We start from the raw sequence: 13305 nt of genomic DNA, 5'->3' as shown, positions 1-13305 counted from the left end.
GGTTTTCCTTTCCATTCTGCACTTGCGACTCGGACAGCGATTATTTTGACAGGCTGACTGAACCTCAAGTGACAGGTCTGGGCAGATGTTTCCCTTCACCCCTGTCCCACCTCAGGATTTTGGTGCACGCCCAATAAGCTATCGGGGGGGGGGGAACCCAAACAAAACCAAAACCAAACCACCCACACCCAAACCCCAAAGAAATCCTGCTCTCCTAGAAGTCAGAGCTTTCCTCCCCCATCCACCCACTCACTCCCAGCTCTGATGCCCCTGCCCCTACACGTCGTTTCTGTTCAAATCGATTCTTCTGCCTATGCTTGAGTCCTCTGGGGTTGTCCCTCCATGAGGCAGCTTAGACAGGCAAGGTCCAAGTCAGTGATACGCACTCCTTTCTCAGTTCCCAGTCGAGTCCACGCCTCAATCCAAAAGTGCCTCTGCCCGACAAAAACAATGCTTCCCAGGCTGGAGTAAATCAAATAAATAATTAAATAAAAATCTAATTAAAAAAAAAAAAAAATCCCTCTGGGAGTAGGGCGGAGTCCCACATTACCACAGGGAAATTTCCAAGCCTTAGCTCCCGTTCATTTTCCACAGGAATATACACCAGTCAGCCCAATGGTGCAATTATGGAAAGAGTTTCAAGCCACCTAGCCAGGTCAAAGCTGCAACCTTCCCCTTTCTGCAAAGCTACCTCTGCTGTAAAAAGTACAGCCAACCTGCTGGCAACTGTCGTGTTTTTCAGGGGTAGCAGGACTGTTAGTATATGAACAAGGTTAGAGCAGAGTAGGATGGATTTTCCTTTTTTTTTTTTCTTTTCTTTTTTTTTTTTTTTACCAGCTGGAAAAATAACCCACAGGAGATGCACCCTCCCCACACCTCTAAGCCATACCCCTAGTGTACGCTTTGCTCTCTTTACACCACGGGTGGGAATGTACTTGACCTCTTCCCAGGAGATAAAGAGGTTACAGAATTTGCCGTGAGAAATTCTTCACCGGGAAGTTCTGCTTCCAAGTATCTGGCTTAACACTTAATATTTTACCATTATAGTATCCATATGACTTGAGGGGTTAATATAAATCTCATTTTTGAAGAAGCATCAAGAGATATTTTCTCTCTCTTTTTTCCCTATGAACAAACAGATGACAAGAGAAGTCAAGAGAATATGAAAAGGTGGTGATAGTCCCTAGGAGCATGCAAACCCCAGCTCCAGATGCTGCTGGGGTGTAACTGCAAGGGTAGGATTACACCCCGTAGAGGGTGAAGGCCTTGGAGGCCAGAGGACAACTGAAGCTCAGGCAGCTGATGGGAAAAACGACTTTGCGAGGAGAGCTATTTAGTGGTAACAGAAGAGCTTAAAGTGCAATTCTATCTGATAAACAACTATTTAAAATGGCCCTTACAGCTCCCTGATTATTGTCTCCTATTCTATGTCAAATGGGCTTAGCCTAGTAATAAAGCAGTTCCTAACTGTCAGCACTGAGCATTCCCCTGGGAAAGACTCTACCTAGGAATTCTCTCTTTTCCCTCATTATGGTAATCACAGGTCCTAAAGGCCAGGAGAATTGGGACCTTGCAGAATTGGGACTGGTGGGGACTTAGCAAATTTTCTTTTTCTTTTTTTATCTATCAGTTATGCAAAGACAAGAGTAGAATGTAGGTCTTGCTGAGATCCATTTCCTCCCATTAGCTCTGTAGAGCTAAGAACAATACCAATCTCTTCTTTCCTCAAGCTCAGCGCTCTGACTCCAGCACCCACAGGGAGCAGTTCTGAAAGGGCCATTTGCTGACTCGTTTTTCCAGAGTAGAAACATGTTTTAACAGGAAAGGGGAGAACAGGAGCAGTGTCCACTGCCAGCAACAGACACAGTGCTCCGATCTGAGCATTCCTTAAAGTTTTTACTAGCAGATGGGAAAGTAAGCAGCAATGCTCTCATGAAGCAAGTCACGGCAACTGTGGTTACCCTCTTTATGCCCTTAAAAGGTGACCTGATGCTGTGTCAGTGTCCCCTTGAGCCCCAAAGTATACCCCATCTATTCCAAGACCTCTCTCAAGCCAGAGACCCCTCAACACAAAGCCTCAAAGAGTGCTGCTAGTGCTGGAATGACTAGGGGAACTTCTGTGACCAGGAGCTAGCAATGAGGCAGCTCTGCTCTCTTCATGGGCATTGACTGTGAGCTGGACGGCACAGGACTTGCAGGTTGCCAGAGAACACAGAATCTGAACCAGATTCAGGCCAGAGGAGTCACTGCAAAAGTTAACGTGGCAGCTTCCAGGAAAAGGGAACATATAAATAAACCACAGACAGTGAAAATGAGCCAAAAGGGTCTCTGGGTTCCAACCCACCCATCCTCCCTCTCCAACCGCAACAGCACAGCTGCCCAAGCTCCTTGCTGAAAGGCAGTCACAGTCTCTGGGCCCCTCGCAAGAGAGGCTGGTCTCTGTGCCCTTCCTTGCCTAGCAGGCAGAGTCCTGTCTTTTTTGTGCAGAGCAGAGGCTAGAGAGGGTAACAGCATTTCCAAAGTCGCGTGTACTTTAGACCTCGCTCTCCGTGGAGGGCTTGCGTTGGTGTTTCCAGCCTGTGTCTGGGAGTGAGCCACGCCGTTCAGGAGTGGCTGCTGCTGTGTTAACACTGCTGCATTCAGACTGTTCTTCCTGTAGCAGCTGCTCAGTTTCGGTGTCATCCAGTGAACCAGAACTAGCCTGAATAGAGACCGTGTCTGTCTTCATGCAGACGTGGTCCCGGAGGATCCCTCCTCGGGAGCTCCGAATCTGCTTAAGGTCATCCCACTCGGACTCATCGCTGGATAAAAGGCATATCCCCTCCACAATCTTGATCTTCTCCTTGGTGTAGCTGTGGTCAGGACCAGTCTAGGGAGCAGACAGATGAATGAAAAAAGCCAGTACATCTACGGAAAAATATGGCAAAGAGCAAAGCAGAGCTGGAATGTAGACAGTGAAGCAGACAAAAGGCTGGACCTCCATGTAAACAGCCATTGGCTTTGACTGTCACAATGGCAGAACCCATTCTAAGTTTCCCTTTAGTTCTTCACCACCCCCAGACGAATCCTCCCTGCAAGAGCTCTCATTCCAAACTCCAGGAGCCTTCAAATCATAGAAGGGAAACGAAGATGAGCTGGCTCTTCTAATTCAACTATATATACTCCCTGACAGCAGGGAGTAAGAACAACACTGAGCCTAAAAAGGAAGAAAAAAAAAAAAGAAAAAAAAAAAACCAAAATGGGAAGCAGGAACAGCCAGAAGACTTCACGGTAAAAGTAGGCAGGGAATCGAGTCTAGGTCTGCGATATCTTTATATCGGAGTCATTCTAAATTTGCCTTTCAGGAAAGCACAGCTGGAATACCACTGTTGAGTCTGAGTCTCACAGTGATACAGGGGAAGGAGATTATAGGGAAACAATGGAAATGATCGGAGGCTAAAGGGACCACACTGAGATTAAAGTAGTGAAATCTGTCTAACTTAGCTCACTGACAAATAAGGAGCATTAGAACATCTGATCTACCCCTGAGGAGAAAGTGGAAGGGGTGGGGAAATATACATCTAGATATATCTAGGAGCAGCAGAATTAAGATAAAAGTGGAAAGGATTTAGATTCCCAGATAAATAATCCTGGCTTATCCTTAGTAGGTAAGGCTAAAATGGCAGGAAAGTTTGGGAAATCTATTGGATAGTACCTTTGAAAAACAAAACCAGGGAAAACTCTCCTCTGCGTTAAGTCTTGCTGTGATCCCTGCTAGAGGAACTAAGTGATCTAACAGATTATCATAAACAGTCTTTGAGAAATTGTCTTTTTCAAATCTCATATACTGAGTATCTGTAGCCAAAGCCAAGACCAAAGGATCTGCCATGGAAAATTACCTATACTTTCTTGACAGACAGCAGAGCTGGTTTAAGGACATAAGGGCAGGGGAAAAAACAAGAAAGAGCAATTAGTATGGGACAGTGCTTGAGCCACGCAACAGAGCTTGAGTGAGGGAAGCAGGATCAAACACATAGAGTAGTGATACCTGACATGAGGATGTGGACGGAAATCAGAAGAGGGAAGATGAGAAGCTATCTGAGTGATAAGAAAGCTTCTGAGGAGAAAAGAAAGGAGAAACTAAGTGCTGCAAGATATCATATTAAACCCTCTCCATCCTGTGGCACACAGGGTGGACCTCTGCAGGGCCTTTAAAATGCTCCATTTAATAAGGGCTCCAGTTCTCTCCCTATCCCACCCCTTCCAGGCAGCGCACAGCCAGGAGCCACGTTTTTGTTACCAAACCCCTTCTGGCTGCCTGGTTCCCCTGGTGACAGTGCACAGCAACCTTGGTGCAACAGTCACTAACCAAGACCGTGTCCAAGGAAGACTTCCCTTTGATTTCTGTACTTCGAGGGCCAGCACACAATGCAAATGAAATACAAGACACTGTGGGAATGGGGAAGAAGCAGAGAGCTAAAAAGACAGGTCTAATTCACTACAGCTCACTGGGGAAGAAGTGCTGCTGGTTGATCTCCATAGGAGTCTGAGCAATTCACTGAAGCTGTCCTCCTATGTCCTAGAAGTAAATGCTGACAAGTTGCAACATTTTCACATGCTAAGGCCTGTAATACTCAACAGCAGCTTGAGCTGGGCTCCCATGTCCGTAGTAGCAGCTCTTACCTCTTTCTTATAGCACAACTGGTTGTACATGGTTGGTTTGGGAATTGCTTCAATCTTCACCTCCTGGGTAGATGTCCGGTATGAGGGATTACTGTAGGTTAGGTTCCCCAAGCCAGGATCTGTGAACTTGGACTTATTATGCCTAGAGGGAAAAAGCTGTCAGAAAAGACACAGGGCCCTACTGCCAGGATCCAACATTCCTGAGTGCTCAGCGAGTGGAAAGCTCCAGCAATCTTCACTGTCCCTCAAAAAGAGAATGCTGGCTTCACCTGGCTCTTCAGCTAGCTGTACATTCACTAGCTACCAATACAGCAAGGTACTGCCATGTAACCATAGAAGCCATACTGGCAGCAACTGGTGAAGCTATCTGGCAGAAAGCACGTGAGCTCACACATGTACTGAGATATGAATTATCTCACATCCCTGTCCATAACTCATAAGCTCTCTGCAGAAAATTTAGCCACTAAGGCTTCAAATAATAGAGTTGCATGCCCAACACTTCAAAGGCACAGGACTCAAACCTTGCAAATAAAATCATCAAACACTGCTTCCAATGGAGAACAAAGGGATTGTAAATGGCAATAAAGAAAGATGAAGTGCTTTCAGGAGCTTTCTTCTCCTACAATCCTAGATTTTACTATTGGCCAAGAGAGGGGAAAAAAGATTGCTTACCTATATATAATTAAAGCAGCAATAAGCAGCAAAATAAACAAGATGCTGAGAAGACTTCCAATAATGTAACTGACATGCAGTCCTTCTCCTGAAAGTGAACAGCAAGGGTAATTTATGCACTCTCCTTAACTTTCACTGGATAATACTGACCTCGGTGTAATGCCTAATACAGAGGTTTTACACCATACAGAATTATGTAAAGTAAAATGTCAGCGCACCAAGGTTTAGCAGAGGGTTTTGTTTGGCTTCATATGAAACCAAACATACGGTAACCCTTCCTCCCATCCAGGGCCCAGCAAACCAAGGAGCATCAAGACCTCTGTAATGGGGTTGGATATGGGTGAGTTAGACCCCCTTGCTGACAGATTACTCCTGCAGTGGGAAACAATTACCCTAGTCAACCATCCTCAACTAAACACAAAGGGGATGGTGAAGAGCATCATTAATGGGAAGAGCCCAATGGATGAGGTATGGGACAAAAGAAAACAGAACTATTCTTCAGACCAAAGTGTCATTTGATAAAGTCCCCATATAGGCTAATGAATGTGTATGACTGATGTTCATCCTTAGACACACTTTGTTCTGCTCAGAGAGCATTTGAGTAATTCAAGTCTGAGTTTCAGAAATTTGATTTTCAAACACTGTGGACTGGAATGCCCTGGGCACATCGGGAGGAACAACCCTGGTGGGGAAGAGTTAAAGAAAAGGAACTCACCCATGGTTGCCAACACTGCCTCGTTGGCATGGGTACACAAGCCTCGCCTAGCATCTTTGTCAGAGCAGCTGAATGACAGAAGGACAGTTAGTTACTGAAAGTAGTATCAACAGTACCAAAGGTATCAAAAGACAGGATGGGACAGGCTAGCACTGATATCCCTTCCATTTCCAGTTCAACAACAGGAGCCTTCCTTTCTCTTCTTCAGTATCCTTCTGTATCCAGAGGAGAGAGGACCATATACGTATATATAGGGATGTGTGTGTGTATACATCAATTATAGGTCTGCAATATCTTTACATCTGAGTCATTCTAGATTCACCTCTCAGGTACATAGGTGCATACGTATATCTATCTACCAGAACACAAATTTCAGCATCAGTGCTGAAGCAAAAATCAGAACATCCTAGAGTCGGCACAAAGATCTTTCTGTCCAATACATCATACTCAACAAAGTGGAAGTTTTGCCTTGTAAATAACCCAGCTGTATATTATAGAACATACATTTTCGCTGGGCAGTAGGGCAGGCTATAGGGAATTAGCAGAAAAAAGTCTCTTAACTAGCTGCATTGTAACTTAAATGTTAGAGCTGCAAAGGTTCTGTTCTGCCCCAAACAAGCTACCCCTTTGTGGCCAGGGCAGAACCGCTTCCTCAGATGTCTGGGTCAGATCTGAGAAGTCTCAGTGAATTAAAGCAACAGACTCCCCTCTCCTCCTCTCAGAAATAAGGTCCCAAAATTAGGAGTTCAAAAATCAATCAAATGAATGACATGGTCTCAGGAGGATTTTAACACTTCAGCACAGTCAGCCTAGACACACATTTCAATAGAACAGACAAAGATCTCTGCATCTCTTTCTTGCCAGCTCAACAGTGTTCTGCATTCTTTGTCAAAATGGTTTTCCCCATTATGAACGTGAAGTCTGGAGCTGGAATAGCCTCTTTTAGCTAGGGAGAGGTACATTTGGATGATGACAACCAGAGGGGGCTTGCATGTTGCACCTTGCACAAGCTGTGACTTTCACACCCCAATTCCAAGAGAACAAGAGCACTTACTTTCCTTCCACTGCTTCCAGAGATGTGAGAGGTTTGGTTGTTGAGGTACCTACTCTGCCAGGTGGTGTCTGACTTCTCTCACTTACACTGGTGGGTTCCGGACCAGGGGGCACTACACCAGGAACTAGAACAACAAAGAAAAATAAGCAGCACCCCAACTTTGTGGGACAGATGAACAAGTCTGGTAAGCTACAGAGAGTTTCCAAAATGGCCTATATGAGCAGCTTTCCCATCTCAAACGCAGTCTGTCAGCAGAAAGGACAGAAGAAGGCTCTATTGCTCACAACCACCTTACTTCTAGTATACGACTCTGCATAAGTTTTTTATACACTGGAGAGCTTCAGATGCTCTGGTTGCCACTGCCACTGCCTAAGTGGTGGCAGTGGCTCACTTATGGAAGCTACTACCCAAGTGACACTTGGTAAACTCACTAGTAGAACAGGGCCGCCCATCTGGTTCATCTGGACACGCGCAGACAAAGTCAGAAGCCCTGGCAAAGCAGAGGTGAGTGCAGCCTCCATTGTTCACTCCACAAGCATTAGTACCTGGAAGGAACAAGCAATTTTCTAAATATGTTGCAGATGACCAGGTAGGAGCTCAGAGCAACAACGTTTTTTGCTGCTCAGCCAGAGATACTTCCTAGAAATCCATTATGTTACTATGCTCTGGCACATGCCCTTCATCTGACTGCTAAGAAAGTGATGACAATAGCCAGACACTGGTAGGATTAGGGCAGTCTTGAAAGGAAGGCACTGGAAATCATTAGACAGGAGCCCAGTCAATACAGCTGCACAGATTAAAAAACAAAAAGCTCACCTTCTTCTGTTTTAACACAATGTCAGATAAACAACACAGAAAGTGACATTTGCTAATCAAAGCTGTAACAGAACACTGTTAAGATGTACTTGACTGAAAGGTCACAGGCAGACAAGGAATGTGCCCAGGAAAGATGCATTAACAGTTTGAGTATAAGAAAGGATGCCAACCTCACTTGACATCTACAGTAGCACAGTGGTTCTAGAGTTCTTTTTGCCTACAGTTAGCATTTGCCTAAATCAAGGTCCTCCTATTTACCTGTCTGTCTCTGAGGGGAAACCACAATGATATCCATCAGTCCCTCAACATTGGCTAGGACTGTCTCTTTGTTCCGCCCAGAGTATTTGTCCACTCTCTGGATAGATTTGGTTTGCCAGTCAGTCCAGTATATCCACCTATCCTGCTGCTCAGGGAGACAGCAAAGAAAAATCACAGCCTTTAGCATGATTAGCCATATAGACACAGGATACCCATAAAAAACACATCCCAGTGGCAAAAGGCCCCAAATAAAGGCCTTTTCAACCCCTTCCCCTCTTATCATAAAGAAGATGACTGTCTACACCCCACAGGAGTTCAGACAAACTTCCTTTGTTAGCTCCACAGAAGAGTTAAGTACTATCCTCTCAGCCACCTTGGTTTCCCCAGACTTCCCTGTCCCCAAGCTCCACTGTCCAAACTCATGAACACACTAGGGAGAACAGTGGCAGCAGGAAAATCTTCTTACCTGTGTCAGAGCAAAGGGATGTGACACCTGGCTGACCAACACTTGCCGTAGCTTCCCATTGAGATCGCAACTCTCTATGCGATCGAGATGTGCATCCACCCAATAAATCCTGGAGGAACAGGAAAATATACGTATCCCTCTTTACTTTCTAGTCATTCACTAGCCAAGATGGATCAGGCAAAAAAAAAAGCCAAAAAACCCCCACCAAACCCACAACACTACTCCAATAAACCAAGCTAAGAAGGCTAAAAGATTCATTACACCCCTTAACCCTATGCAAGTATAAGAAAATCTTTCACTGACCTCCTGGTGTCATAATCCAAAGTCAATCCATTGGGCCATCCTAGGTCAGTGTTAATCAGGATTTTACGTTCAGAGCCATCCAAGTTTGCCCGTTCAATTTTAGCAATGTGACCCCAATCTGTCCAGAAGAGGTACCTGAAGAGATAACAGGCAAGTGTTAGAAGAAAAGAACGTTTCATTTAGCCTAATGAAAGTTTTAGTTATGAATTAAACTGCCAGATTCTTCAGGTTCAAAAAAGATCATGTGGTCTGTAGCTTGCTTCTCCCAGCTATCTGCCCAACCTTCAAATTCACTGTCTGCTTGATTACATCTGTCACTCAGAGTCAGCCCCTTGCTGGTACCTGCAGATTCACACGGCACATCTCTTCTTCCTCCCACAACCTCCTCTTCCAATCTGCCTCTGCACAGCCCTTCTTCCTGCCCCACCAATACCCCATACCTACCCCTTCTTGGGAAAGACAGCAATGGCTCGGGGCTCATCCAGGCTGTTATTGATCAGCACTTTCCTGGAGCTTCCATCCAGTCTAGCTACTTCTATGGTATTGCGTCCTGTGTCTGTCCAGTAGAGGTTCCTGGCAACCCAGTCCACTGCCAGGCCATCTGTCGTCTTCAGACCCTGACCAATAACAGTTTCCATGTTGCTGCCATTCAGATCAGACCGCCTGGATGGAAATCAATGACAAATGGCAGTGAGGAATGGGTAGCCCCCAGAAAACCTTCACACTTCCATGTGTGGTCCCCAACAACCACAGGGCCACTTCATACTGCTACCTCCCCAATACCTTTTTCCCCATAGTCTCCAGCAGGTTAAACACACCTTCAGCATTTAGTTCAGCAATACACATGATGCTGTGTACCAAAGACCAGGTGTAAGTAGTGGTGTATTGCCAGCATCTCAGTCTCCCCAACTAATTGGCACACTCCACAGCTCACTGTGGCACAACCAGCACAAGTAGCTGAGTGACCTGGGCACTGGCCAAGCAGATGACTTGCACCCACCTGATGACATCAAGAAATACATCTGTGTAGTAAATCTTGCCATCCACACTATCATAGTCCAGAGAAATGACGTTGTTCAGCTCAGGGACAGGTATGTGCACATCTGTGTGGTCACTGGTGTCCAGCGAGATACGACGGATGGAAGCACGGCTAGAGAAAAGTAGGTAGGTCTCTGGAGAAGAGTCACACGTCTGCTCATCTCTCTTCAGCTGGATGCCAGTGGGGCAGGCACAGGAGAAGCCAGTGGGGTGAGGCAAGCAAAGGTGGGAGCAGCCACCATTACGAACTCTACATTTATTGAAGCCTTTAGAAATAGGGAAAGTACAGTTTAAGGATCAGTGTGGTCCCACAGACCAAAGCTTTATTTTAAAGGCTACATACATGCACAACTTGCTAGCAGCTGAGTTCACCCTTATCATCCCAGCCTTGCTGGGAATCTACAGCTGTTCACACAGAGGCTGCCTCCCTCCCCTCCAAGAGTTGTGGTGGGTATGGGCATGGTTGGGGCAAGGAGAACAGGAAGGCAGAGAAGAAGAGGGAGCATTAGGAGCAAAATCTTGACCTGCATTCCTTGCTAATCATAGTTTTCCCATAGAAAAAGGAACAGCCAAATGCTCATAGATTCACACAACTGCAGTTTAGCTTTATTATTGCTGAAAATGGTAATGCTGACAGAAAGATCCAACCCTGTGGGGAGGCAGCGTGACAACGCACCAGAGGTCAGGCTGACAAAGAAGCTTCTGTTTCAACTTAGCTGCACGCAGTGGCAAGTAAACAAAGGCATCAGAGAAGCCTGCTGAAAGTGCCTGACATATTAGGGTCATCTCTTTTTTTTTTTTTTTAAGTTGAAAAAAACCCAGCATACATTTATTAGAAGGGAATAAGCCCAGAAGACAGGTGCAGGGAGTGGGAAGAAGACAATGGGGGTATGACGGCTAGAGTTTTGGTTAGCTTTAAGTTATACTGTAAAGTTACACTGCCAAGAGTGATGTTCTGCTGTTAGCAGCCACAGGAGAAGCAGCACAAAGTTTTCTGTAGAAGTATGTATTGGGGAAATTCCACTGAAACGAAGCCACAGCACAAAGCAACAACTCCCACTGAAGAGCAAGGAGGCAAGATGGCGTCATATACGATCCCCAAAGAGTAACATAAGGAATCTGACTCTGGCACAGAATAGTTGGAGAGCATGATATATTAACAGCAACTAAAGCAGCAGAGATTTTGTAGAGCAAAGTGGCAGACAGGAAGGTGAAGCCTGCAATGGTTGGCAAAAAAATGACTAGAACTTGAAATAAGGTTTCAGCAACTAGCTTAAGAGGAATTAGTGCCTTTTGGAGTTAAAAAGGGGAAACCGTCCAATGCCAGTAGACTCTGGTGAAGCCTAATAGGGCATGACTCATTCAGTCCTCCTAAGAAAGTGGCTCTGATGTGTGTGAGAATGAGTTTGTCAATGCAATCCAGTGAAGGAAATGGGATGAAGGGGGTCAAAAGGCATGCAGTAATAAACAAACACCAGACCTATGGAGCTGGGTAAACAGGGAGAAGTGCAAAAATAGTTAAACAACAGGGAAGAAGAAAAGAAAAGCTGATTTTTGAGACGTTACTCTATCACTCACGCTTTACACCAAAGGACTCTTCAATGACAGCTCTGAAGAGCTCCCCTAGTCACTACAGACACCCGCTGAGCAGCCTAGCAACTCACCCAGGGGCCGTGCCCTATCAACAGCTTGAATGTCCATGAGGCCAGGCAGGTTTGCCCTCACCAAGATGACATTGGCACCAGTGTCCTTGTCAGCCCTGTGAATGCTGCGAGTTTGCCAGTCAGTCCAGTAGATGTAAGAGTCCAACAAAGTGAGGCCATAGGGATGTTGCACTGGAGACAGCAGGGTGTGGCGGTTAGCACCATTGAGATCTGCAGCCTCAATACGCTGAAGAAAGAAGTAAACATCAGCCCCACGCTCAGAACACTGATCCTCTTGCTAGCAATTGCTATATCAAGTGGGAAACAGAGCCTAAGCAAGTGATATTATTCAAGTCCACCCTCCCCGTAGCCCATACTCTCAGAAAAGCTTAAGTTCCCCTTGCTCTTTTGATAGCTTGCTCAAGAACTTCAAAACAGCCTCCAGGCTACCAAAGACCCAGTGACAAACAATGCTGAAGAACAGAATCGGACCTCAGTGTGTGCATCAGCCCAGAGCAGCTGGGACCCAGCCTTATCCACTGCCAGTCCATTAGGCCAGCCCAGGTTGTTGCTGATCAACACCGCACGTCCAGAGCCATCCATCCCAGAGCGTTCCAGCTTGGCATTCTCACCCCAGTCCGTCCAGTACATATACCTAGGGAAAAACCAGCAAGTATTACAGAAAAAGAGGTCAGAAGTCCTGTCCTAACCTAACCTCTAGATACCCTCTTGATATCTTGACAACACTAACCCCATCTCATGGTATAAAGCTATTGCCCGAGGGCTGTCCAGGTTCTGCCAGACCAAGACTTTCCTCATGGAGCCATCGAGGTTGCCCACTTCAATCCGGTTTGTTCCTGTATCTGTCCAATATATCTTCCTGCCAATAGCATCCACAGCCAGTCCATCTGTAGTCAACAGACCTGAGAAAACAGAAAGGTGTATTGGTCACTGCTCATCCTCCCAGCTTAGTCAGGAACTTCTGGTATTCCCCCTGTACATCTCATCAGGCAGTTGCTTCAGGCTTTGCTTGCCCTTCCACCGAAAATTTAGAGATTTTTCTACCAGAGTATCAGAGAATCTCTCTTTCCTTGCTGCATGAAGGCGAGAGGCTCCCAGGCCAAAATCTCTCTTACCTGTAGTGATGATGTCCTCAAATTGTGAGCCATCAAGGGCAGCCCGGCTGATTTTCCGCAGTGTGCTGTCTGACCAGTAAACCTTTCCTGGGTGGAAGAAGAAAGAGAAACTTAAAAAAAACCACAACAAAACCAAACCAAAACAAACCCCAACAACCAAACAGCAAAATCCTTAAAAAACAGATCCAGGTCTCTGACTACCAGCTACACCTTTCAAAACAGATCTGACTGCACAGGAATAACAGCAGTACAAGACTATTAAGCTAGAGTGATAAAACAGTACAAATTATCTTGTTCCAATCCTCCCCAAAATATGTAGGAGCACCGGCACTCTGACATTTACACAAGGCCAGAGAACACATAACACATTATCAGTAGTATAGAGTCCCACATCTGATTTCTCAAAATGTCCCAGAGGACAGCAATCAGATCATCTACCTTACTGTACAACAGTGGGTTTACATCGAGCACAGCATCAGATATTTAGTATACACGAACAGCCAGAGACTCAGCTCTACTGCTGTAAAGGCTTCAGCCGGAGG

At 45.7% G+C, this 13305-nt stretch overlaps 1 protein-coding gene across 1 annotated transcript in view; it reads right to left on the bottom strand.

Moving 5' to 3' along the window:
• Window positions 1-2475: 2475 nt before the first annotated feature.
• Window positions 2476-13305, bottom strand: part of LRP4 (low density lipoprotein receptor-related protein 4) — a 45972-nt gene continuing 35142 nt past the window's right edge. Inside the window, exons 24-38 of the mRNA XM_009329747.1 lie at window positions 12764-12850; window positions 12379-12550; window positions 12120-12282; window positions 11649-11874; window positions 9947-10250; window positions 9391-9609; window positions 8947-9081; window positions 8644-8752; window positions 8178-8322; window positions 7535-7648; window positions 7104-7227; window positions 6050-6117; window positions 5335-5422; window positions 4663-4804; window positions 2476-2869 (exon numbers count right to left, since the gene is read on the bottom strand). Of these exons, the coding sequence (XP_009328022.1) occupies window positions 2534-2869; window positions 4663-4804; window positions 5335-5422; window positions 6050-6117; window positions 7104-7227; window positions 7535-7648; window positions 8178-8322; window positions 8644-8752; window positions 8947-9081; window positions 9391-9609; window positions 9947-10250; window positions 11649-11874; window positions 12120-12282; window positions 12379-12550; window positions 12764-12850 (2432 nt within the window). The 3' untranslated portion in view covers window positions 2476-2533. The remainder of the gene's footprint in view (window positions 2870-4662; window positions 4805-5334; window positions 5423-6049; window positions 6118-7103; window positions 7228-7534; window positions 7649-8177; window positions 8323-8643; window positions 8753-8946; window positions 9082-9390; window positions 9610-9946; window positions 10251-11648; window positions 11875-12119; window positions 12283-12378; window positions 12551-12763; window positions 12851-13305) is intronic.

This window comes from Pygoscelis adeliae, unplaced genomic scaffold (genome assembly GCF_000699105.1).
Source record: "Pygoscelis adeliae isolate BGI_AS28 unplaced genomic scaffold, ASM69910v1 Scaffold117, whole genome shotgun sequence".
Lineage (NCBI taxonomy): Eukaryota > Metazoa > Chordata > Aves > Sphenisciformes > Spheniscidae > Pygoscelis > Pygoscelis adeliae.
This window is presented reverse-complemented; position numbering and strand designations above follow the sequence as displayed.